This window comes from Lepisma saccharinum, chromosome 29 (genome assembly GCF_977018435.1).
Source record: "Lepisma saccharinum chromosome 29, izLepSacc3.1, whole genome shotgun sequence".
Taxonomy (NCBI): domain Eukaryota; kingdom Metazoa; phylum Arthropoda; class Insecta; order Zygentoma; family Lepismatidae; genus Lepisma; species Lepisma saccharinum.
Window position 1 is genome coordinate 14,535,653 of NC_139257.1, and position 26,757 is coordinate 14,562,409.

Genomic DNA, 26,757 nt, shown 5'->3' on the forward strand with positions numbered 1-26,757 from the left:
TACCATACCCCGTTCGATTAAGAAATATTGACCCTGGCAGACCTTGTCAGCTCCTGCTCAAATGTGTAGAATAAGCATTCTACAGGAAATGGTAAGAACACTGGCCTTTGGCAAGAGGTGACGAGAGGCCAAGCGAGTGTTTAAATACGTGCGCATGAGAGCGACACGAGGGCTTTTAATCTGGAATCATCGGAGAAGCAGGAGCTACTGGTCTTATTTCTAAACCGAACAGGGTAAGCTAGTCTACACCCATTCTGCCATTTGCATTGCTCACTTCAGTCTAGAAACGAATCATGAGTCTATTTTAATGAATAGTTAGATATTTGTACCTGCCCGTTCAGGGCTGTCTCTACCATCAACTAGTACTAATAGTACATCCCTATTTAAGATCCCCGCGACAGAGGAACGCTACGATTGATCATATTCTGTTGTGGACAAATGTAAAATTAGAGAAAACAAGAATTAAAGTCAAAAAGCATCAAACGAGCAATTACAGACCAACTCATAAGTGTGAAATAAAGGCACTTTTAGCTCTTTTTATGCTTACATCAATTTGTAAGTCTGGACATGAGGATATGGTTTTCCTATTTTCTACTGATTCTATGGGTAGACCCATATTTAGATCAGCTATGTCAGTGAAGCGTTTCTAAATTTTGTTACTCTGCCTCTGATTTGACGACTCTGAAACAAGAGAAACACGGAAGGAGACAAACAAAGTTGCATTTTCATAAAAAAAGAAAAGTTTTTCTCAATAATAGTTAGTTTTTCTTACGTAGCACTTGCGTTGTGTATGTATTTTGAAATAAATTTTATAATATTAGATTATAAGAATAAATCTATATAATACTTTGCAAGGAAACAAAAGTTTCGGCGTTCCGTGTCTGTCAGACACATACTTCCAATTATGTAATAAAAAATCATACTTCCTGTTAAGGGTTAAATTGATCCGCAAAAAAAAGGTTCCTGGACCGAATTTAAATTGAGCCGGAAAAAAGGTTCCCGGACCGTATTTAAATTTAGCTGGAAAGAGGGTTCCTGGACCGAATTGAAATACTTTACAGATAAAAAGATTATTTACGGTTCAGAACACATTTACGCTTGCTGATTTTCTCTCCTGGACCGGAATTGAATTTCTTTAAAATTCCCGGACCTTGAAAAACCATGCCTGAGACTCATGGCCACAGAAATAGCCTCCGTTGAATGAGAAATGCAGAGAGAGAGAGAGAGAGAGAGAGAGAGAGAGAGAGAGAGAGAGAGAGAGAGATAAATAGATAGAGAAGAAGTCATGCCAGGAGACAAACAGAAAATAAAGAGAAAAAGAGAGGTAGATGAACAGAGAGAGAGAGAGAGAGAGAGAGAGAGAGAGAGAGATCGTAAAACGGAGAAAGAAAAATGGAAAATGAAAGATATAACTAAAACAAGGGAAAGAGAGAGAGAGAGAGAGAGAGAGAGAGAGAGAGAGAATTAGATAAAGAAAGGAGAAAGGAGAGAAGAATTCTCAGTAATCATATGAATAGAGCTAGGATGTGTATGTAGTTACATATTTTATTTCTTTCTACAGCGTGGTCCGAAAGTCTTGTCACCCCTACCGAAAAGTAATAAGAACAATAGAGGAACAATATAATAATACCAAGCACATGTACTGGTTTTAGTACATTCACTTCCAGAGGGGCTAGTCTACCGAATCTTGCAGTGACGTCATGTCGCACATCCTCCATGCTCTTGCCAGAATGCACACGATCATGCCCATACACTTGCAATCAGCCTCTCTTCCAAATTGTAGGAGCTCGTGTCAACCATCTGAAATAGAAAACTACAGCAATATTTACAGTACATGTGTTTGATATTATTATATTGTCTCTCTATTGTTCTTATTATTTTTCGGTAGGGGTGACAAGACTTTCGGACCACCCTGTAGATATATAACTTGCACAGGAAAATGTCAACGAATTATATAACTGACATGATTTTGCATAGGTTTCATGTCACATATTTTTACATATTTGCCAGGATATTACCTATTTGCTCATTTACTTTACATAAAACAACATATTTCGGTAATTTTTAACTGTCTTGATCTTTTTCCTATATTTCTGTCTCTGAAACATGAGAAAAAATATAGCTCATGTGATGTCATATTTTCTAATCAATGAGATGAATACGGCCATATAAAATTGATTGTCAAGTCGACAGACAGGCTGAAGACCAAAAATATATGGGAACTGTTATTTATCGAAAGATGCTGAAGTCTCTCCCCCCCCCCTCCTCCATTTTCTGGTTACATATTTTTCATTTGATTTTACATTTAGCTAAAGCATCAAGAAACTTTTCAACGGTGAACAAGAAAGCTACTTTCCTCTAAGTAGCGAGTTACACAATACGTTCCCTTGTACAAAAAGTACAAATTATCGATGAAATATGACTGCATGGGTGCTTGCGCGCTTGCCTGTCTGAGGTAGTAGTAATAAGTACAGATAAAATATGACTCTTGAATAAATGTCACTGCGAGCGAAGCGAGGGAAAAAAATAGAACTATTTCTTTGCACACTGATTATGCTTCGATTGAGTTAATGTTTTAAGTCCACTTTATGCACAGTAAGGCTAATCGGTTCTGCACCTACAGATTAAAGTGGAATCCGAGCCGCTGTGCAATGTGGTGCCATCGGGTATCGAACCCGGACACTTTTATTACAATTATAACACCATTAAGCCTTGTTTCAATGATATGAAAAACTCAATATGCTGACGAAGGCTGTAATTTATTTTATTATAAACACATAATCTAAACGTAACGTTTCAACCTTCTAGCAAGGTCTTCTTCAGACTCTGCATCAAGTACAAATGTAACAAGGTACAAAACAGGAAGATATATATGAGGCTAAGCCGATAGGAAGGGAGAAGAGAATACTATTGAGAAAATGGAAGGAGGCCAAGGAAATAGAGAAGAGAGGTGAAGAAGACACACTGAACTGGAATGGGGGACTGAAGATAAACAAAGAATGGAATAATGTGTTAGAAAGAGTGGAAAGGACAAGAGAGAAAGAGAAGAGAAGAAGGAAGAAGAATGAAGGAAATAGAGCGTGAGATAAAGAGTCCAACCACATTAAAGATGAAAGAAAATGTTTAGCCTTTCAGGTGAGAGTACAGTTGACAAGGGAAAGCCACCTGCTAGAATGTTCCAGAACAACTTTCTAATAGTCTGGAGGGGAGTAATATTTGTGTATATATATCGTCCTGTTTTGTACCTTTTTACATTTGTACTTGGTTCAGAGTCTGAAGAAGACCTTGCTAGAAGGTTGAAACGTTACGTTTAGTTTTATAATCAAATAAATTTCTGCCCTGGTCAGCATATTGAGTTTTTTTTTACAAGGCGACGACGCTACCACTGCGCCATCGGGGAGGCTTCAAACTGATTATGGATATTATTAATTAAACATAACGACAGTATCCTACGATGTTAACTCTTTACAATCTTGCTTTGCTCGTTCGGCGTCCTCTTCACCTCACCACATGCCCCCTGCTCCTTCCTGTTCTAGCTTCAGTTAGAAAATATGCATATATATAATTTTAATACCGTAGTTCTATGTAGCGAGTGGGTTCCAAATTTTGCTGGTGTTTTCAAATCTCTGTTTAAACAATGATTCACAAATTGAAATAAAGTAATGAAACTATCTATATATTTAGAGCATGGCCATGAAGGCTTTAAGATATAGTGGGAAGTTTTGATGCACGTTTGATAGATACCTGGTATTGCTTTTGGACGAAATCGGTCAAGGAATTTCATATTGAAGTCTTATACCCTTACAAAACTTTGGAAAATACGCTTGGCGCTATTGAGAGTCTATCTTTCAAATACTGAACAACAGACTCTAGGGAATTAGGAGTGATGTGCCTCTTTGCCTTAAAAGAAAACGAAATAACATATGCGAATAAACGCATGGCATGTTAGCTGCAAATGGAAGGCAAGGAATTTTCACTTCTAAATTGAGGTAATGCTTTATTTTCAATTATTTGTAAATTGAATACAATTTCTTTCACTTTCCAACACAAAGAGCACAATGAACCAAAATTATTTTCTCTCTCCAATTTTCCAGCAGCCAATGGCAAGTGCCGTCCTACCCCCACTGGTGCGCCTATGGTCAGATTTTAGGACTTAATGTAAATTAAATTTCTTTTTATGTTTAATTCCTTATACTTCCTTTGCTTCTTCTGAAACGTTGGGGAAAATTAAATATGTCATTATGTCAGGGAACAGACTAGATAAAAAGAGGAAGACAATTTTTACTAAATCTATATGTTTGCACACTGACAATAACTTTATTTTAATAGGGTTGCCAGTAATTTCACAGGACGCTACGACGTTAACGCTTTTCTATTTTTATCTGTTTTGCTTGTTCGGCACCCCATTTGTCCCTAGCGTCCAGGCAACCACCCCGCGCAGAACCCCTATCTTTTACAACTCTCTTTCTAATATATAATTTCTATTCCAAAGGTAAGAACTCTTAGAGCCACAAAAATGGTCACATACGTACATCACTATAGGTGGGTTTCATAGGACGTCAGGATTCGCACCGCCGCCATGTTTGCGGCGAAGTTGCTTGTCGTCTGCAAGGAAATACCCACCACGTAGCGTTCGTTACACCTGCTCCAACTGTACGTTTGTTAGTACTGTGTAAAATGTCGGTAACATTGCATAAAATTAATGAGAATGTTGTGCAATGTGCGGAACCAACAGCAAAGGAAAGGTAAAGTTGAATTATTGCTTAATGTGCATGCATTTAGTGGCAAGGTAGTATTTGTCAGAGATTATCCCCTTACCATGTATGTAAATACTTGCATCCAACGTATACATAAGATTTATCTACGGATATACAAGTATACAGGATTTTGTTGTGTTAAGTATGCCATTTATTTATCCTAGCAATGTACGTGAGCATGTGTGTTGCTTTCCAAACAGTACAGAAAAAAGTTGTTATTTTTTAATTAACGGGTGTAACTTCTGAAGATCAATCCCCTTCATGTTATATTGTACACTCAAGGACACTTCTGGGTTGTAACAGCACCATTGACTTTCAATTAAATCATTACAACCCAGCAGTGTATGTGACTGTCCATATATTCAGTCCCAATTGGCTTCTAAGCATCAAGTGGAAGTCTCAAAAAATACTTATTGGACAAAATGTATGTACATTAAAAGTTGCGACTTTTTTGTATGATTTAGAAATCGATACATAATATTCCTTGCAAGCTTCATGTAATTTATGGATGGATTTTTAAGCTTTGTCAAAATTTAATGCTGAATTGAATGATATTCTTTTTATAAAGAAGACAATTAATCACATTAAAATCTGAACGCATTAAATGAAGAAACACTGTTTTCCCTGTGATGTCGTATATTACACAATGCAAGAGTTAACATTGCATTTCTCTACTTTCATACATTTGCCATCTGGGAAGAAATTACAATGAAGTTATGATTGCTCTATCTCATTCTGCATTCATATTGTATAAGATAGAAAAGATCTGACTGATTCTTCAAGGTTAAAGGTAAGCATTATTATACTAGACGAAGATCATTTACGTCTTCCTCACGAACCCCTCAAACTCACCCTATGGAAGGAAAAACACACTCTATACTAGGGTGAGAAACCTCACCCTATGGGAGGATAAACACACACTATACTATAGTGAGAAAAACTCACCCTATGGGAGGAAAAACACACACTATACTAGGGTGAGAAAACTCACCCTATAGGAGGAAAAACACACTCTATACTAGGGTGAGAAAAACTCACCCTACGGGAGGAAAAAGACACTCTATACTAGGGTGAGAAAACTCACCCTATGGGAGGAAAACACACTCTATACTAGGGTGAGAAAACTCACCCTATGGGAGGAAAAACACAATCTATACTAGGGTGAGAAAACTCACCCTATAGAAGGAAAAACACACTCTATACTAGGGTGAGAAAAACTCACCCTATGGGAGGAAAACACACACTCTATACTAGGGTGAGGAAACTCACGCTATGGGAGGAAAAGCACACTCTATACTAGGGTGAGAAAACTCACCCTATAGGAGGAAAAACACACTCTATACTAGGGTGAGAAAACTCACCCTATAGGAGGAAAAACACACACTATCTAGGGTGAGAAAAACTCGCTCTATGGGAGGAAAACACACTCTATACTCGGGTGAGAAAAACTCACCATATGGGAGGAAAACACACACTCTATACTAGGGTGAGGAAACTCACGCTATGGGAGGAAAAGCACAGTCTATACTAGGGTGAGAAAACTCACCCTATAGGAGGAAAAACACACTCTATACTAGGGTGAGAAAACTCACCCTATAGGAGGAAAAACACACACTATACTAGGGTGAGAAAAACTCGCTCTATGGGAGGAAAACACACTCTATACTCGGGTGAGAAAAACTCACCATATGGGAGGAAAAACACGCTATATACTAGGGTGAGAAAAACTCGCCCTATGGGAGGAAAAACACACTCTATACTAAGGTGAGAAAACTCACCCTATAGGAGGATAAACACATTCTATACTAGGGTGAGAAAAACTCACCCTATGGGAGGAAAAACACACTCTATACTAGGGTGAGAAAAACTCACCCCAATATGGGGTGTGGAAACTCACCTTTTGGGGACGTCTATTTGTGACAAGCCAAACTCACCCTAAAAGGTGAATTTCCACACTTTTTTCAGTGTATATTCAAGCTCTTTGCGCAGTCGACAGAGAAAAATATGGAGAAAATGTGAAGTTTTGCTGTGTAGATGCACAGGAACTGGACGATAACGAAATGAAAAGGGACCTAAAATTACCTGAGAGGAAATGTTCACTGCATACTTTGTTGTCATGGTATCCAGTGACGTGTGAAAAACACAGTTCGATATTAATAATTTCTTTTATTGATTCTAGTATGTTTAAATGTATAATTGAAGTTTGGTTTATTTTTGTGACAAAATTTGTATCCGAACCAGACGTCGGGAGTTGGGAGACGGGTTTTCCTGAGTGACAGCCGAACTGTCAAAACGGCATAGTACTTGCCATATTTGCACCAACACGGGTCGTTATGGAGAAAGGGGAGACTTATTTTGGTCGGGACCGACCGAGAAGTCGCCACGGGAGGCCGAAACTATTTTTCACGGATGACCAGGAAAATCAGCTGGAGCCCAAGCTTCCAAGAATCGAGGACGCGCCTTGTGATCGCGTTTCAAGACAATGGACCAGAGGTCATTTCCATCTCTTCGGAAACCCAAGCCAAGCCACTCTAACGTGTTTCAACGGAAAATTTTGAATCCGGTATAAATCGGCATGACTTGGAGTTCACGAAACAGTTTTACCCGGATTTTGTAGAGAGAGAGCACCTCCGCGCTAGACTCTCGCGTGACTATTGTTTTGTCTCCGCGGACTTTGTTTTTCTTACGTACCGTGAGCGAATTGTCGATAGAGAGTTACCAGTGTGTGCTTTATCTGGTGAAGCATTACGCGGTGGTTTGTTTTTACTAAGCTTGGACTATCATAATTGATGGCCGGCTAACAGATGGGGGAAGGAGGCCGTCGAATCCCCGACACCCGCAACGAGGTACCACCACCATCCGGTGAAGCCAGCCAACGCATGCAACGATGCACCGCCATCATCCGGTGAAGCCAGCTAGCCAGCGCCAAAGACGACACCAAAGCCAAACATTGCCCGACGCCCAGAAGGACGTTTCCAGTTCGACGCCCAACCGAAGCCCGTTACCATAGGCATAGAGAGAGAGAAGGATGACTCCAGATCGACGCCCAACCGAAGCCCGTTACCAGAGAGAGATGATCCCAGGACGACACTTGATTGATTCCCGACACTAGCGAGATTCCGGATCGGCGCGTGACCACGTACAGCCGACGCTTCTGAGACACACGCGACGATCTATGAAAGTGAAAGTGCCCAATATAATCGCAATCATCCTTCACCTCGTTGGACCTCGAAGAACATTTTCGCCGCAAAGGAACCTAGTGCAAACCCCGCATCCAGGAAAGATGAACGACCACGCGATGTAGCAGAGTCCGGTAGAGTATTCTTCAGATGGTCTATGTCCATGTAAGCATGTATTGTTCGTACCAACGCCGTATCGTAAACGCCGAAGTCTCACTTATTTGCAAAGTGACTCAGGAACCCCGAACCTAACTTCCGTGTCTGATTTTTAGTAATGTTATATAAAAGGTCATTTCTTGCTCATATGTATAATTTGATTGTCTGCATTCAGGGTTAGAAGCTCCATTACATAACGTTAATTCTTCGTGTAAATTGTCAAAGTGTGCTTCATTTTTGTGTAACCGACCGCCCCGTCGCGTCATTTAGCTTGTCAATAGTTGACCGATTAGTCTTTTATTTGTGGAAAGCGTATTTTACATCGCAAGGTCGTGCGAACGTAGTACTCTTTAATTGCATAGTGGTTTTTTATGTAATTTTTGCTCGCGCCGACGATTGATTTGTGTATTCCGGCAGCTGGAGCCTATTAAGTTTTGCATCACTATGCAATGGTGTATTTGTTCTCACGGAACGAGAGAGGCTTGTGTGTATTACCCCCGTCCGAGAAACTTGGTAAATGTCGTGCTTACGACTTGATGTGCGCGTTCATTCGAACGAAAGGTTTAACTACGCCGACCCAATTGTTTTAGATAACTGCTTTCCTAGGGCTGGCGCATATTTAATTTAAAAGAGCACAGGAGCTGGCAGACTAATGACCTAAATTCACGTAAAGGTTCAAACAAAAAGGGAATGGTATGTTGATCAGATCCGTGATTTGTATGTATATTCACACGTAAAATACCTCAGAAGTAATGAATGAGAGAGAGAATGAGTGAGTGATTGAGGAGGCGATGTAAACAGTTTGTTGATTCCAATACTATTATGTTGATACAATATATTCACATTTTTTACCGTTCGTCAGTGTTATTATTTGATGTTTTTCAGGTATCTCGTATTATGCTATTAGTGTGTTATTATTGTTCGAGTCTACAAATCTAAGGTAAACAAAACAGTGTAACATTTCAAGGTATTTTTCTCCGCCTCGCATTAGTACGACAATAAACGACCGTCTCAGCACCGAACTAAAAAAACCTGGACCGTAAGCAAGTCACGACCGGTTTCCCGTACCCATAATGACGTCTGGCCCCCTGCCGGGGTATGAATGATACGTCATTCCGGGGACCGTGAGTGCACTTATCACATTGTTATGCTTGCTTTGTTCATTAATGTTGGCACTATTTATTGTCGCCACCATACGACGCGGCATCTTCTGATCAATAATTATAGAGTCCCGTGCCGTGAAGCGCACCTTCTGTTCTTTCTCCGAAAATTGGAGGATAAACGTGAGTTTCTCTTAAACATCCGAATACTGCACAGTACCATCGTAAACAAGGTTGAAATCTCCCGCCCACCCGCTTGAATTGCGTATGTTGACAATAAGAACCGGCCTCAATCATGCCTGCTCGATCCCACAATGCAACAGTTTGTGACGTAGGTGAAACACACCTATAGACGTTAATGAATCACTTAGATTCTTCATAAAATACGGACCTTGTGCAGTAGACGCAGCGATGTGGCAACACTGGTGGCTGTTTGGCAACGTAGCATCCCAACAGCAGCACTCCATTCCGACATGTCATGTATTCACGGAAGTACAGGGTAAGTCAAAATGATGGACCCGATTTCAGACATTTATTCTGTGAAATATAATAAACAAATGTTATTGTGAGACACGTGCGAAGAAAGGTAAAGTGTCAAAGTTTTTTTCAAACAAATCACAAGTGTTCTATGTGAGCACCTCGAGTAATAGGGCACACATCAAGCCGATAGTCTATCTCCTGCCAAACCTTGTGTAGCATGTTGCGGTCAATATTAGCAATGGCTGCTGTGATGCGGGCACGCAGGTCATCCAGTGTTGTTGGAAGTCGTGCTACGTAAACATGATCCTTGACGAAACCCCACATGAAGAAATCACATGGGTCAAATCGGGAGAACGAGGTGGCCAATGAAGGACAGGTCGATCCTCCGGAGATGCAAAAGTTGCTTCATCACTGTAAATTAACCTCTCAGAGAACCCATCCGTTTCCATTAATGCGAGGAAATCAGAACAGAAGGACACGTGCAAAGCATATTCAGTGTCTTTTAAGGCTTGAACTAGTTGCAAGCGGTAGGGTTTCATTTGTAAACGTTTCCGCAGAACCCGCCAGACAGTTTTCTGTTGAAGTTGAAGTTCTCTCGCTGCCCGGTAGGTGGACTTCTGTGGACTCCACACTCGTTCCACTGTCTCTTCACCAGTCGACGGACGGCCAGTCGATTTTCGTTTAGAGATGCAGCCCGAATCTCTGAAATGTTCATACCACTTACGAATGGCCTTCCCCGTAGGTGGTTTTCTACGACTAAAATGCCGTTGCTCACTAATCACAGACTTGTTCACATGATAATCAAGCACACAGAAAGATCTCTGTTCTCCAGTCAACGCCATTTTGCTCGCTGCTCGCTGCTGACTCCTAGCGGTAGAAAGTGGAAACACTGCGTGGAAACTAAACTTTGAAAGTTAACCTTTCGAAGCGAATGTCTCACAATAACATATGTTTATTAGATTTCACAGAATAAATTTCTGTAATCGGGTCCATCATTTTGACTTACCCTGTATTTCACCTCTTTTGGCTGCTAGCGAACCCCACAAAATAACTAACTAACTCTCTAGTCTTCTTAAAACCGAAGGTTGATAGCTGCAGCAACACAAGTCGTCCACCTGTCCCTATCTTGGGCAAGATCAATCCAATCTTTTCCATCCTTACCGATTTCCTTTAGGCCCATCTCAACGTTATTCCTCCATCTTCATCTTGGCCTTCCTATAGGTCTCTTACCATGAGGTTTCCAAACAAGAATCCTGTAAACCACAAGAAAACATACGCCGAGTTAAATGACCTAATGAGGGACTTAGAACTTCCCAAAAATAAAGCCAAATTGTTGGCCTTACGGCTGCAACAATGGCATCACCTGGCGGATGATGGGAAGGTACTAACTACTCCCTACAGACAAAGAATTTCTTTCATTTTTCGAAACAAGAGGAAACCTGACTGTGTGCCATGGCAAAGGCTTCTTTCCGTCGATGAATATATCACATAAGACCGAGGACTAGAGACTTTTTATTGATTCCTCCAAGTTCTGTCTTGATTGGTTGGTTGATTTGATGTTTTAAGTCCACACCAAGTTCTGTCTTAAAGCAGTTTTGCTCCACAAGGGTAATGTTCTAACTTCAGTTCCTGTTGTCCATTGGTTGACATTAAGGAAACTAACGAAAACATGAAAGAAATCTTTGGTGATGATGAGTGAACTGCATGGAATGTATTTCGACAATTGTGTCATAGTTTTCTGGAGAGCATGAGAGCAAAGAACTATGAACAACTCGTGGAGAATCTTCTGACGTCTTGCGAGAACACTGGGTGGGAATTCAACATTCATAGTATCACTTAATTACTTTTTATTCTTAGTATTTTCCGGTTAGTGGTTTTTAACGTTCAAGGGGTTCTTTTTCAGCAAAAAAAGGGCACTTTCTTCTACACAACAGAAAAAAATTCTTGTCGAGGTTTCAGTAACCATTTATTTCAAGGCCGTCCGCAGGATTTTTTTTGTGGTGGGGGGGGGGGGCTGCAGTGTCTAAAGTGAAGGAAACATAGAGTTATGCTTTCCCCCAGTTAGGAGAATTATCAGTAGCACTAAATTAATTTGCATAGACCCTTAATCTGTCTTTGACGCTTAATCTGTCTATGTTTTCATGCTATAATTTAAAATTTTGAATTCTATTAATTCTTACAAGATGTATCGTGGGGGGAGACAAGTGCCCCCTGGCTTCTTTTGCGGGCGCTATAAATATATTTATCAAGTTATGCCCACATTGTTATGTAACGTAAATTATGCTTATCTTGATAATAAGCGCCAATGCGTTGCTTACGGGCAGTGGCGAAGCCTCATAAAAGGCCAGGAGGCCGGGCCTACCCTAATATATATGGTTATTACGGATTATTTTATTACTTATAATTTCATCAAACGACGCCTTAATACAAGAAAACTGAAATTCTAGGCCTTACGATAATTTCCACAAATTTCCATCCCTGCCAGAGTCTATCGTCGCGTGTCGAGCCACTTCTCCGAGGGCCTCAGCTGGTCCCATAACATTCTATGTGGTTCATGCGGGAAAGCATAATTTCAGGGGCTCGTTCTCCCGAAATGGACACATTGAGTCCGGCCTCACGCAGTGATGCCAACCCTAGAATAATTGTGCTAGACGTACTACAATTTGAACTTTGTTGGCACCTAGCACCCTGTGTCTCGCATAATTGTAAAATATAAAATAATCTATAAACATGCGCCCCTAGAAGACAGAGGAATATATTTTGAAAAAATAAATTTAAAAAAAATCGCAGATCTTATTTGTTTCTAACAAAAGGTAGCATGCCGATCCAGCCACATCTAGTCCACCGTCTTTTTTTTCATCTTTTCATCTTTTCTTTATCTTTTCTTACTTAGCTCACGAGGAACATTTTATTGAAGGAAATTGCTAGAAAGTTGGGGTCACAGATAAATCAACCCGCCACCCCACCTTTTGTAGTCGTCGAATTTTCACAATCTTTTTCAAGCGTTATATTGAACCAATTATACTGGTTAAACCATTGTAATTAATTTAGTGGGGGAAATTACCTATACGAGTGTTTAACTAATGAACAACGCATGTTCACATCACAACTGCCCCCAAAATAGATGCATAAAAAGAACTTAAGACCTAAGTCATCCGAGCACAATTTAGTTGATTTAGCAAAATTTAAGAGTTTAATCATCACACTTTTTCTGATTGGGAGGTTGGCAACGCTGGACACACGATACAAACTGGGCTTCACATCTGTTTCTTGTCCATCGGGAGGTGTCCAACGAGGGGAAAGGCAAGGACAACTTGTTCCGGGGGCGGACAAGACTTTTTTTTACTTCAATTCTTTTGCCACTTTTGGCTAACTTGCGAAGGTGGGAAAGAGTGTTGATATGATGAAATTGACGAATGGACACTCAGAAACATCCATGCCCAGGCCGAGATTCGAACCCAGGTCCCCCGGATGGCGTCGTAACGCGAAATGCTAACCACTCCGCCACGGGGGCCGGCTTTCATTGTTGTGAGCGTGAAGTGAGCAAGGGGAATAATGACTTTTATTACTCTTGGAATGCTACAAATAAAGCATAACAGCCTATTACGGGGCATAGGAAGAAAGAAGGGGCATCGGAACATTGATGACTCCCTCTCGTATGACATCTAAAGCATCAATTTACAATATAATCAAGAAATACCATTTACGAGTTGGCACACATCAAGAGTTTCTATTGAGGTAAGTTGATAGATGCAAGAATATGTTGTTACATTTTCAAAAATAACTTTAAAGGTTATGTATTTTTCATATTTTAAAAAAGTCTCATCCATAACAACACGAACACACACCCCTGTGCCTACCCTTCCAGCGACACCAAGCTTCGCCACTGCTTACGGGTAACATGAATTATGCCGTAACTTCAAATTAGGAGCCAATCTTAGAAAATGAAGTGCATCTTCATGTTCAGGAGGTCAATTTCAGTAAGAAACAGCTATTTTCCTTTCTGTAACAGAAAAAAAGTGAAAATTTGTAGAGCAGTGTAATTCAGTAGGGTTGATAAGAGTTCAGAAATTTTAAATAAATTCAATTCCGGTCCACGAGAGAAAATCAGCAAGCGTAAATGGGTTCTGGACCGTAAATAACCTTTTTATGTATAAAGTATTTCAATACGGTCCAGGAACCTTTTTTGCCGGATCAATTTAAATTCGGTCCAGGAACCTCTTTTCAACGAAACAATACACAACCTGTACCTAATTTAAATTGTGTGAGAAAAATGGTTCTTGGACGATTAACAACCCTGATTCAAAGTAACCACTTCTACGTGTTTTCAAAGAATGAGAAACATTTGCTTACGCATCTCTTGGTGGCCCAGTACGAAGGCAGGATATTCCAATTAGCCTATCTCAGCATAAACCAGTCCCTAGAACAGTCGTGGCGATAGCACACAGTTATTTACGCAACTCGGAGAATGTTTTCACATTTCTTTACCAGGAACAGATTACGCGCGTAAAGCTCCCCCTGCCGTGGCCTTGAACCGTCTCTGCACCACATTCCCTCATGGGCGTTATGTAACGTGGCACTTGTGTGCAGGGGTGGGCCAGTTGTCCTATCAGTTTCAGTGTTGAAACTGCAACACTTCAGTACAAAGTAGCAACGGAACTGCTGTTATTTCCCTCTGTGTAAAGAATGTGGGTATTTTCTTTCGAAACAAGGTTTAAAAAAATATCACTTTCTCCTTACAACGATTGATTGATTTGCTTTTAGTGCCACTTTTGTCTAATTTGCTAAAATGGGGATGAGTGATGATATGATGAAATTGATGAATGGACACCCACAAACATGTATGACCAGGCCGGGATTCGAACCGGGGCCCCTGGCGTCGTAGCGCGATGAGAACAACAGAATCGTGAGATAGCTTTCATCGAAGAATGATTTGGCAAAGTTTTCTTAGGAAGAGGAAGGGGAAAGTTCGTTTACCTTAGAAACGATTCATTCATTTGTTTTATTTTACTTGTCGTTCCTGCAACTTTTAGCTAATAGCGAAGATGAGGATGAATCATGAAAAGATGAAAAATACTCTGTCCCAAGTATCTTTGGAGCACGAGAACGAGAACAAGTTTCTGCGCAAGTGGTGACGCGAGACGTCTCCACCAATGAACACGTGAGGGGAAACAGGATTGCGTGAAGGGGAAAGCGCACTCGATTTCCCCCTTCTCTGCCGCTATGCGGGGATAAGGTATAGATGGAGGGACAATCACAAGCACCTCTGGTCAGGACACAGCAGAAGTTCCCTAGAGCATTATACAGACCATGGGTCGAGACTATGAAAGGACGTTATCGGAAATTTAATATCGCGATATATCGTGAAATATCGCCACAGACGATATGATACGATATTTTTCCGTATTGTGATATCGGCGATAAAATGGCCCGCGATAAATATTGCCAAATATTGTGACGATATATCGCCAACACGATATATATCGCCAAGTATCATGGCGATGTATCGGATACACGATATATATCGCCAAAATATCGATATCTAGTTGATATCGCCTGGACGATATTTTTTCAATATCGCTATATATCGTCTGATATATCGCCCAACACTAGTCCAGACCATAAAGGTTCGAAATGCAGTGGAATGACGTCATTTGGGTGTCTTGAAAAAGGTTAACCCCTCACACCCCTTACATTAGAATCAAAATATATTTCAGAACATTTTTTTATTATTTTCTTTATTTTACTTCACTTTTTGTGACACTTTTGGCTAATTTGCGAAGATGTGGATGAGGGATGATGTGATGAAATTGATGAAACTTACAAACATCCATGTCCATGCCGGGATTCGAACCTGGGACCTCTGCCGTCGTAGCGTGATGTGCTAACCACTCCGCTTCTTGGTAAAGGGGCGATATTCTCTTTTAAAAGAAAAGCAAATCATTAGAAAAATAGTGTGTTAATTGTTATTAGGAAACCTTTGTAGAGAAAGCGTTTTTTCCCCTTAATTCTTTTCTTAAAAAACGCTAACTTATTATTATCCTTAGAAAGAAGGAATACGTTTAGAAAAGTGAACTTTTAGCATGTGCGGGAAATAGTCGTTTGCATTGAGGGAAATTTCTGAGTTTGCCACACTGCCAGCATGATATTCTCTGTAGCAAACCAGAGTGCCAGCCAGAGAGCGATGGTGATTATCCGAGCGCTGTTGATGGGCGTTTTCGCCTTGTCCTTCGCAAGTGCCGACGACGTGGTGGCGGTGGCGCAGGGACGTCTGAGGGGCACCAGCCTCGTGTCCAGGAGGGGAATCACGTTCAAGGCGTTCAAAGGGATCCCCTATGCACAGCCGCCACTCGGAGAACTCAGGTTCAGGGTGAGTCTATAGTCTCTTGGCTTCATTCATAAAATGAAAGTTGCTTTTCGAGTAATACACTATTCAAATGAAATAACCCAGGTGCAGTGGTCACTGACGTACGCAGAGGGAGCCTTGAATGGGTGAGCCAGGGTTGTTAAAAGTGCAGGAATTTTAAATAAATTCAAATTCGGTCCAGGAGAGAAAATCAGCTAGCGTAAATGGATCCTGGACCGTAATGAACCTTTTTATCTGTAAAGTATTTAAATTCGGTCCAGGATTCTTTTTCCCGGCTCAATTTAAATACGGTAAAGAAACTTTTTTTCTGGCTCAATTTAGATACGGTCCAGAAACCTTTTTTCCGGCTCAATTTAAATACGGTCCAGAAACCTTTTCTTCTGGCTCAATTTAAATACGGTCCAGAAACCTTTTTTTCTGGCTCAATTTAAATACGGTCCAGAAACCTTTTCTTCTGGCTCAATTTAAATACGGTCCAGAAACATTTTTTCTGGCTCAATTTAAATACGGTCCAGAAACATTTTTTCCGGCTCAATTTAAATACGGTCCAGAAACCTTTTCTTCTGGCTCAATTTAAATACGGTCCAGAAACATTTTTTCTGGCTCAATTTAAATACGGTCCAGAAACATTTTTTCTGGCTCAATTTAAATACGGTCCAGAAACATTTTTTTCTGGCTCAATTTAAATACGGTCCAGAAACCTTTTTTCTGGCTCAATTTAAATACGGTCCAGAAACCTTTTTTCTGGCTCAATTTAAATACGGTCCAGAAACCTTTTTTCTGGCTCAATTTAAATACGGTCCAGAAACATTTTTTTCTGGCTCAATTTAAATACGGTCCAGAAACATTTTTTCTGGCTCAATTTAAATACGGTCCAGAAACCTTTTTTCTGGCTCAATTTAAATACGGTCCAGAAACCTTTTTTCTGGCTCAATTTAAATACGGTCCAGAAACCGTTTTCTGGCTCAATTTAAATACGGTCCAGAAACCTTTTTTCTGGCTCAATTTAAATACGGTCCAGAAACCTTTTTTCTGGCTCAATTTAAATACGGTCCAGAAACCTTTTTTCTGGCTCAATTTAAATACGGTCCAGAAACATTTTTTCTGGCTCAATTTAAATACGGTCCAGAAACCTTTTTTCTGGCTCAATTTAAATACGGTCCAGAAACCTTTTTTCTGGCTCAATTTAAATACGGTCCAGAAACATTTTTTTCTGGCTCAATTTAAATACGGTCCAGAAACCTTTTTTCTGGCTCAATTTAAATACGGTCCAGAAACCTTTTTTCTGGCTCAATTTAAATACGGTCCAGAAACATTTTTTCCGGCTCAATTTAAATACGGTCCAGAAACCTTTTCTTCTGGCTCAATTTAAATACGGTCCAGAAACCTTTTTCTGGCTCAATTTAAATACGGTCCAGAAACATTTTTTTCTGGCTCAATTTAAATACGGTCCAGAAACCTTTTTTCTGGCTCAATTTAAATACGGTCCAGAAACCTTTTTTCTGGCTCAATTTAAATACGGTCCAGAAACATTTTTTCCGGCTCAATTTAAATACGGTCCAGAAACCTTTTCTTCTGGCTCAATTTAAATACGGTCCAGAAACCTTTTTTCTGGCTCAATTTAAATACGGTCCAGAAACATTTTTTTCTGGCTCAATTTAAATACGGTCCAGAAACATTTTTTCCGGCTCAATTTAAATACGGTCCAGAAACCTTTTTTCTGGCTCAATTTAAATACGGTCCAGAAACCTTTTTTCTGGCTCAATTTAAATACGGTCCAGAAACATTTTTTCTGGCTCAATTTAAATACGGTCCAGAAACCTTTTTTCTGGCTCAATTTAAATACGGTCCAGAAACCTTTTTTCTGGCTCAATTTAAATACGGTCCAGAAACATTTTTTCCGGCTCAATTTAAATACGGTCCAGAAACCTTTTCTTCTGGCTCAATTTAAATACGGTCCAGAAACCTTTTTTCTGGCTCAATTTAAATACGGTCCAGAAACCTTTTCTTCTGGCTCAATTTAAATACGGTCCAGAAACCTTTTTTCTGGCTCAATTTAGATACGGTCCAGAAACCTTTTTTCCGGCTCAATTTAAATACGGTCCAGAAACCTTTTCTTCTGGCTCAATTTAAATACGGTCCAGAAACCTTTTTTCTGGCTCAATTTAGATACGGTCCAGAAACCTTTTTTCCGGCTCAATTTAAATACGGTCCAGAAACCTTTTCTTCTGGCTCAATTTAAATACGGTCCAGAAACCTTTTTTCTGGCTCAATTTAGATACGGTCCAGAAACCTTTTTTCCGGCTCAATTTAAATACGGTCCAGAAACCTTTTCTTCTGGCTCAATTTAAATACGGTCCAGAAACCTTTTCTTCCGGCTCAATTTAAATACGGTCCAGAAACCTTTTTTCTGGCTCAATTTAAATACGGTCCAGAAACATTTTTTTCTGGCTCAATTTAAATACGGTCCAGAAACCTTTTTCTGGCTCAATTTAAATACGGTCCAGAAACCTTTTTTTCTGGCTCAATTTAAATACGGTCCAGAAACCTTTTTTTCTGGCTGAATTTAGATACGGTCCAGAAACCTTTTTCCGGCTCAATTTAAATACGGTCCAGAAACCTTTTCTTCTGGCTCAATTTAAATACGGTCCAGAAACCTTTTTTCTGGCTCAATTTAAATACGGTCCAGAAACCTTTTCTTCCGGCTCAATTTAAATACGGTCCAGAAACCTTTTTTCTGGCTCAATTTAAATACGGTCCAGAAACATTTTTTTCTGGCTCAATTTAAATACGGTCCAGAAACATTTTTTCCGGCTCAATTTAAATACGGTCCAGAAACCTTTTTTCTGGCTCAATTTAAATACGGTCCAGAAACATTTTTTCTGGCTCAATTTAAATACGGTCCAGAAACCTTTTTTCTGGCTCAATTTAAATACGGTCCAGAAACCTTTTTTCTGGCTCAATTTAAATACGGTCCAGAAACCTTTTCTTCCGGCTCAATTTAAATACGGTCCAGAAACCTTTTTTCTGGCTCAATTTAAATACGGTCCAGAAACATTTTTTCTGGCTCAATTTAAATACGGTCCAGAAACTTTTTTCTGGCTCAATTTAAATACGGTCCAGAAACCTTTTTTCTGGCTCAATTTAAATACGGTCCAGAAACATTTTTTTCTGGCTCAATTTAGATACGGTCCAGGAACATTTTTTCAGTGAAACAATACGAATTTGTACCGAATTTAAATTGTGCGAGATGAAAAGGTTTCGGCCCTGCAGCGGAACCCAATAGCGTAGCGTTCCATCCTGTGGAACTTGGGATCGAACCATTAGGGTTGCAATTCACCCTTAAACTATAAGACTCGCTGTCTGCGAACGCCTAAGAGGCCAGATATGAGGTACTAGACTATTATGCAATTAAATGACATGCTTGTTCTGAGTGAAAATGCCAGCTTATGGATGACGGATGACTTACCCCGTTCCGCACGAGTAGCTTCTCTCCCTGAAGTCTTACTCCTTCCAGCGATCGCAATCAAAAGATCCCGTGCTACCTGGATTGGTTCCTCTTGTGGCGACCTTGAATCACCGTCTCTTAGGTGAGCCACGGCAACTTCCTGTGTAAAACTACTTTCCTCAACAAAATCCAAGAGCAGGTTATGACAAGTGTGGACAAGATTTTACTCGTACCGATGGGTAATGTCACGATAGAACCCATCAGAATTTATGGGTACCCTCCCATAAAAACAGAATGATAAATGCTAACTAATAATGACCCTCCCCCTCCCCGATGGTCATTTTTTTAAAGTGGAAAGTTTTTTAATATACGAATTATTTTATTGCGTATGCCGCCCATCTAGAAAGCTGCTAAGCACAATTCCAACCCCTACCGAAAAGAAAATCCTGCGTGCGCCAGTGGAAATATGACGTCACCTTGTAATGAAGCAGTGGCGCCAACGTATGAGCCTCTGGGGCTCAAGCCGACCCAATATTTTTTCTGTTATATTTTATTTTATAAATAAAGTCCCCGCACTTAAGAGAACAAAATGTTTCATCAGTAGGGCTAGGAAGTTGAAGACCTATAAATTGCTAAAAATGACCTATAAAAAGACCTAAAAATATAAAAAAAAGGACGTATAAATGTGATCCAAATTAATTAATAACTTCAGTTTTAATTATATATTTAATGAATAAAAAAATACAACATTCTGGTGGTATGTAAAACACAGTGCGAAAAAACTATATGAATGAAATGCATCTTCTTTCAGTCCAAAAATGTTTTTCTCTCGTTTCAGGAATGCTTCAAATATATATATATTTTATTTCTTTACTGCAGAAAGAATGTTTAAGTAGTGATGAACTGACGATGATTCGAATTGAGCAGTAAAAACGTAGTCGATAGAAGGTCAAGTTGCAAAAAAAAAGCCGTTAAGGCCTAAAAAAAAGGCTAAAAAAGGACCAATAAGCCAAAAACGCCGAAAAAGGCAAAAGAGGACAAATAAAACCCATCCCACCCAGTGTCGAATGACATGGGTACCTGGGGGAAACCCTGGGGGGTAAAGGCGGTCAGGGGCGTGATGCTGATCACATCACCCTCACTCACGACCGGATCAAGAAAGTGTGGGGCGTTACCCCCACACCCCCTATACGCCTTCATGGCGTGGTGCTAAGTACAGGGGAACACTTTACCTTTTTCTTTACATTTTTCTGGCGCACAATGACCCAAAATGAACATATATTATTTTCGGCCTCGTCACCGGACACTAGGAAGAAAAAAAAGATTTTTCCTCAACTTCCGAGCTCTATTCATCATTATACGCCTAAAGAATTGCGACAACTTCATACTGGCGCAGTGTTAACAACATGTTTCATAAGAAATTGTTACATGTCTCCTCTATGGCGCAGCGGCAGCGTCGTAGCCTTGTAATCAAAGGGTCCCGGGTTCGATTCCCGGTGGAGGCACATAGTGGTTCGGATTCTACTTTAAACTGTAAGTCCAGTCCCGATTAGCCTTAGGTCCCGGATTCGAATCCTAGCCCAGGCATAGGTGTTCTTTGTCAGTCTGTCTTCATCAATGACATCATATCATCCATTACTCATCCTCATCTTTGCGATTAGCCAAAAGTGGCAGAAATGCGAAGTAAAATAAAGCAAATTAAAAAAATCAAACGTTTCAGTGCTCTATATTATTGATTTGATATTTTTAGTCCACTTTATGTAGAAATAAGGCTAATCGGAACTGGACTATGTGCCTCCACCGGGAATCGCACCCAGAACCCCCTGATTACAAGGTGACATCGCTTACACTGCGCCATCGGGGAGGCCCCATATTAGTTACATTATTCGTTGTTAGGAGAGTAAGAGAGGAAAGGGAATGCAACCAGGAGGAGGTGAAAACAAAAAGCGCCGAAAAATACAGAATATGCACTATAAGTGATGGCCAGGGACTTTATGTTATAACATATTTTTCATTGTGCTTCGGATCTAATATTGGCGTGAGATCTTTACATATCTGATGAAAATCAGCCGAAATAGACAAACGTCACAAAGCATATTTTGACATATTTCACCAATTTAGCGTTTTTACAACGTATTTCTTCAATTTTGTTGTAATAACACATATTTCAGTATAATTTCGTAATTCTCTCGCACATAATCGGTTATTTCATAATTTTTTCTTCGTAGCTTCAGCACAACGGGTAGTTCATATTGTCGATGGCAGGATATGGAAAGGCCGGAAGAAAGGTGTCGTCTTTTCTTAGTACAGAACAATAATACCCCACTTTTTTTATTCCGCCGACAATTGATAGCCATGCAAACATTATTGAGGAAAAATGTTCTCTCTCATTGTTGCATGGAAGTGAAGAAGTTTCGTTCTCATTTCTTTACCTTTTTTCACAAAAATCAGTCAAAAGTAAAAATAACATTCAGTACATTACAGCCCCTACTCTACTCTATCGGGCATGGGAGAAATTCGAGAGTACTGCTGTGCATATTTTTGGCTTTACTGGGAATATTTCTGCATTTTCTGACATATTTGTAATTTTATATAACATATTTTCCAATTTATATGACATAATTACATACATATTTTACAGTTTTATGGGACCCCTAGACTGATGACTGATGAACATCGACAAATTTTGATAATTTTCCAAAATTAGGAACTCGCAAAGTATATATATCTTCGAAATCGGCACTTTTGAGTAAAATAGACAAAAACAACCACAATAAAATAAATTTGTTTCAGAAATGGCCTGAAACCATTTTTATACGTAAGAGTCTAAATTTTCTGCCTAAGGAAAAAAAATAGCACTTTACGGCAGATCATCAGTCCACTATAGCTCGGAAGTGGATGAGAAGTCATATCCTAAGCCTTGAAAACAATGCTAAACCTCATATCAGTCCGTTTCCCTTCAATTACACCCAGAGAACTGTTTTTATTTTGACATTTTTGCATTTTCGACCTTTTTTACGTTTCAAGGTCATTATTTGGTTCTATTTTGCGCCGTTTTTTACAGTTTTCTTCATTTTTGAGCGTTATCTCTCTCCTTTCTTTTTAATGCATTTGCTAGCACAACTTGCATATTTAAAATTTCCTGACATGGTCCTTTTAGCAAGTTCGCCATTAATAGGGAATTCGGTGATTTCACCTGACGTCAGAATACGCACAGCCGCCATGTTTTCGGCCAATTTTATTTGTACATCTGCACCAACTGTGCGTTTGTTTTAAATCACAAATGTTTGTGTTAGTACCTCCAGTCCGGCCGCTTGAATTCCGTATGATTACAAGAACTGGCCTCAATCATGGCTGCTCGAAGCCAGAATGAAATAGTCTGTGACCATGAGCGTCAGAAAGTGGGGGCAATGGGGGCCACGCCTCCCCGGAAAATGAAAGTCAACAAAACATTATATATTTCGTACATATAATTTCATTTTACCCACAATTAGCTAGCTATATGTGTTAATTATTGCATGAACATGATAAATTCAAATGCAAGCAGTGTTTTTTTGAGGGGAAACACTATTGGGGGGGAAAATTTCCCTTCTTTGGCACACCTGGAAAAAATACCTTGCCTGTCTCTCCCTGGAAAAAATTCGGCGGACGTCCATGCCTGTGACGTAGGTGAAACACACCTATTTTAACTTAAAGTTTTGGCAATGGATTAAATAATTAATTGTGGTATATTTATTTTCCCTCCAGCAAACTTAACATTTTTTGTGTCGAACCAACCTTGCTGGCCAATTATGGCTTTAATCTGTGGTTGTAATGTAAAGTAAGCAACAATATGTACAAATTATAATCTTATGTAGCAAAACTTCTTCGATTGCTATTGCTTAAGGTTTTAACTCACAAGTTTAGAAAAAAATAGCTGATTATTATTACTTGATAAGAAGTTTAAAATAACAAGTACCTTTAGTTTCTTATAAGCAATTTTAATTCGAATAGAGAAACTTAAATATAGAATAGTTGTTTAATAAACTTTGTAAATTCACACACATAAGAACTCTTCTATATATAGTTCAAAATGTATCAATGTTTATTTTTAATTCCATTTTCTAGATTCATGTAGTTTCAGGTTATGTTTGCAAAACATTTTACACATATGTTAAAGTATTTCCTTACCATTAGAATCATATACAGTAAAATCTGCATATCCCGGAATCTCTATAAGAAGGAAACCTGTAAATACGGGGGGGAAAAAAGTCCCCAGAACGGACCGATTTTATACCTGAAAATGACTTGTTTAAGGCGGCAACCTCCTTAACTCAGAAACGGAACACCATTTAAAGACAAACGAGATATTTTTATTCTCAGTAAGACGGAAATTTCTTCCATTATTTTTTTCGCTCGCAAGAAAACAATGCAATACTGTAAGTGGAACACGCCTCTGTTGCCACTCGCTTATCGGTAACATTGTCGATATGAAAGAATGCGCTACAATACTCATAGCTGTTACGATTCCGTTTCTTTCTTTCATCTCTTACCCTCTTTCTCCACCTTTCTTTGTCTATTTCTCCTCTGTTCTTTCGTCATATTTCTATTTTTCTTGTTATCTCTCTTTGTTTCTTCACTTTTATCTCAATCTTTCTTCACCTCTCTTATTCCATCTTTCTCTTTCCCTCTATGCACATCGCGCTACGACGCCAGGGGTCCCGGGTTCGAATCCTGGCATGGGCATGGATGTTTGTAAGTGTCCATTTTACTTCGCATTGTGTGCCACTTTTTGCTAATTTGCGAAGATGGGATGAGTGATGATATGATGAAATTGATGAATGTATCGCATTTTTATTTATGTACGTACATGCATTAGTACTCTACATTATAAGTAATGTGAAATGTAAATCTGTCTTTCCATTATTTCCTGCAGTTCTCTATACTGTGTTTAAAGTCAACCCTGTATAAGAAGGAAAACTGTTAAGACGGAAAATTTTGCTCGGAACCATCATGTTCCGGAGTAGACATGTTTTACTGTATAAAGGTTAACAAACAAACATTTGTCAGAAATAAATATCTTGTTTCTACATTCGTTTTGAATTGTGTAAATGTCTATATTGAAATGTATTTGTCCATTAATGAGGTTTTTAGGGAAGGTGAATAACATTTTACAAACATCCTACTGCATATTCTATCAAATATTTTGTGTAACATTTTGAAATGTTCTCTTGTCCAATAGAGTGGTTTTGGGTATGTTCTAAATCATTTCTCTTGCATTCTACTGTATTTCAAATATTCTAAGTTTTAAAATCTGCATGTTAATATCATTTTGTAAACTACTGTACTAAGGCACAAAGGCTGTACACGGCAGTTTTAGATAAATGAAATAAATGAAAAGACACAACTGTATTTTCAGATCTGTATCATGGAAGGTCCACACTGAAAGCAAGTGAATGGCTCTACATAATGGCGGCGATTAGGGGTGGGGGCGAGGGCGGGCAGGTGCCCCAACTTTTTCCCACTTTTGATAATCCTTATCTAACAAGCGAAAGTAAACTGTCCTTGCCTCCCTAGTTTTGGAACCCAATCGCCGCCACTAACTTTACAGAAAAACCGTACGATGTATTTTATGCAACCTTGATGTATAAAGAAAACTACATTAGTACTTAATTCCTTTTCCTTTGCTTCAGTCGTTCAAACCACCAAACAACGCGGGCATAGAACTTCACGGGGGGATATCATAGGCATCAAATTATATAAATAAAACAATAGAAATATTTTAAAATTTCCCCCTACTTCTGATATGTAATTTAATTAAGTGTAGGTAAATAGTAGACCTCGGATATTTAGATTCTAAAAAGTGTGCTTTTAAATTCCTAAAATAGGCTCTAAAAATCCTAAAATAGGTTCTAAAAACCTTAAAATAGGTTCTAAAAATCCTAAAATAGGTCCTAAAAATCTTGTTAGGCTCGAAAAATCTTGAAGTAGGTTCAGAAAAACTTCAAATAGTTCAAAATTCCTGAAAAATGCTGATTAGGTATAGTCACCTGTAATGAAAATGGAACACCTATATCCTGAAATACGCACAATCTTGCATAATGTCATGTGTGTTGCCTAACCCTAAGGCGATGGCAGAACTTACCGTTGGAAACTTTCTATTAAAATTCATTCTTCGCCATATAGTTAGGCAAAAATCTTTTTTCATGTTACCCACAGTCAAACTCCGCAATTTTGTCTGTGAGGACTATCTTACATGCTGAAAATAATCTTTCAACAAAACATAGTCAGTGGTGCAAACTTCAGTGCTGAAATGTTAGTTTGCAAGGCGTGAATGCCACAAAGCACCCAAGTGACGCGAAAGTGAGCAAGATCAGACGACTTTGGACTGTACAGGTGACAATGGCACCAGGCATTTTGCTTTGTTTAGAGCTTTGAAAAATCACCATGGACTTGGAGGAAGGAAAATCTACAGAGAGTACGTTTCAAACACGTTCCTCATTGAATTTTTTCATGACCAAACAAAGCAAATGCCTCTGTGTGACATAAACATTCTGTGAAACCTTTAAAAATATATGAAAACCTAAAAAAGGCTTGATTTAGTGCATAAACCTGTAGGTTCTAACGAGCAAAATAGTTTTTTTAGGCACTATAAAACTTCATGAGGTTTTTAACGAAACGCTGACATAACTTATTATTTCTTACATACCTGTAAAGGAAAAAATAGGTAAAAACATAAAATCCGAGGTTTAGTAATTAGGTATCGTTTTAAGAATGATATTACGAGGATCAATAAAATAATAATATAGCATGCAATAATTTACACAAGTCTAAGGTTTCTAGGCTTCCTACAGCATATCTGCGGATGACGTCATCAATGAAACTCTCCATGGTTTCCTAGTCCCCCTCAGTTTGAAGTGTATCCCGGTCTATCATATTTCAAAATTTAGCAGTTATCAAAACGGTCGATAATATTATTTTGACTTTTAATTATTAAAAGAACTGAACCAGTGTTTATTACTACGATTGATTGATTGATTGACTTTATTTTACTTCGCTTTTGTGCCACTTTTGGCTAATTTCGAAGACGGAGACGAATGATGATATGATGAAATTGATGGACACTCACAAACATCCATGCCCAGGCCTAGATTCGAACCCGGGACCCGCTTATTCCTACGAGAAAACAGCAGAAAAGGTTCGCTCTACGTTAAATTAAAATAAATGAAAAAAAAGCCAAAGTGCCGAGAGGGATTTCCCCCTCCCTTCCCCCGGGCCACCCCCTGAATTC

General features: G+C 39.2%; 1 protein-coding gene and 1 long non-coding RNA gene across 2 annotated transcripts in view; one reads left to right on the plus strand and one right to left on the minus strand.

Annotated features, from left to right (window-relative positions):
* Positions 1–14,098, minus strand: part of LOC145981598 (uncharacterized) — a 104,490-nt gene extending 90,392 nt beyond the window's left edge. Inside the window, exon 1 of the long non-coding RNA XR_014440974.1 lies at positions 14,026–14,098. This is a non-coding gene — a long non-coding RNA (uncharacterized LOC145981598). The remainder of the gene's footprint in view (positions 1–14,025) is intronic.
* A 1,751-nt stretch (positions 14,099–15,849) lies between these two features.
* The window catches only part of LOC145981399 (uncharacterized), a 128,926-nt gene continuing 118,018 nt past the window's right edge, over positions 15,850–26,757 (plus strand). The window contains exon 1 of the mRNA XM_083114637.1: positions 15,850–16,042. Within this exon, the coding sequence (XP_082970763.1) occupies positions 15,857–16,042 (186 nt within the window). The 5' untranslated portion in view covers positions 15,850–15,856. The remainder of the gene's footprint in view (positions 16,043–26,757) is intronic.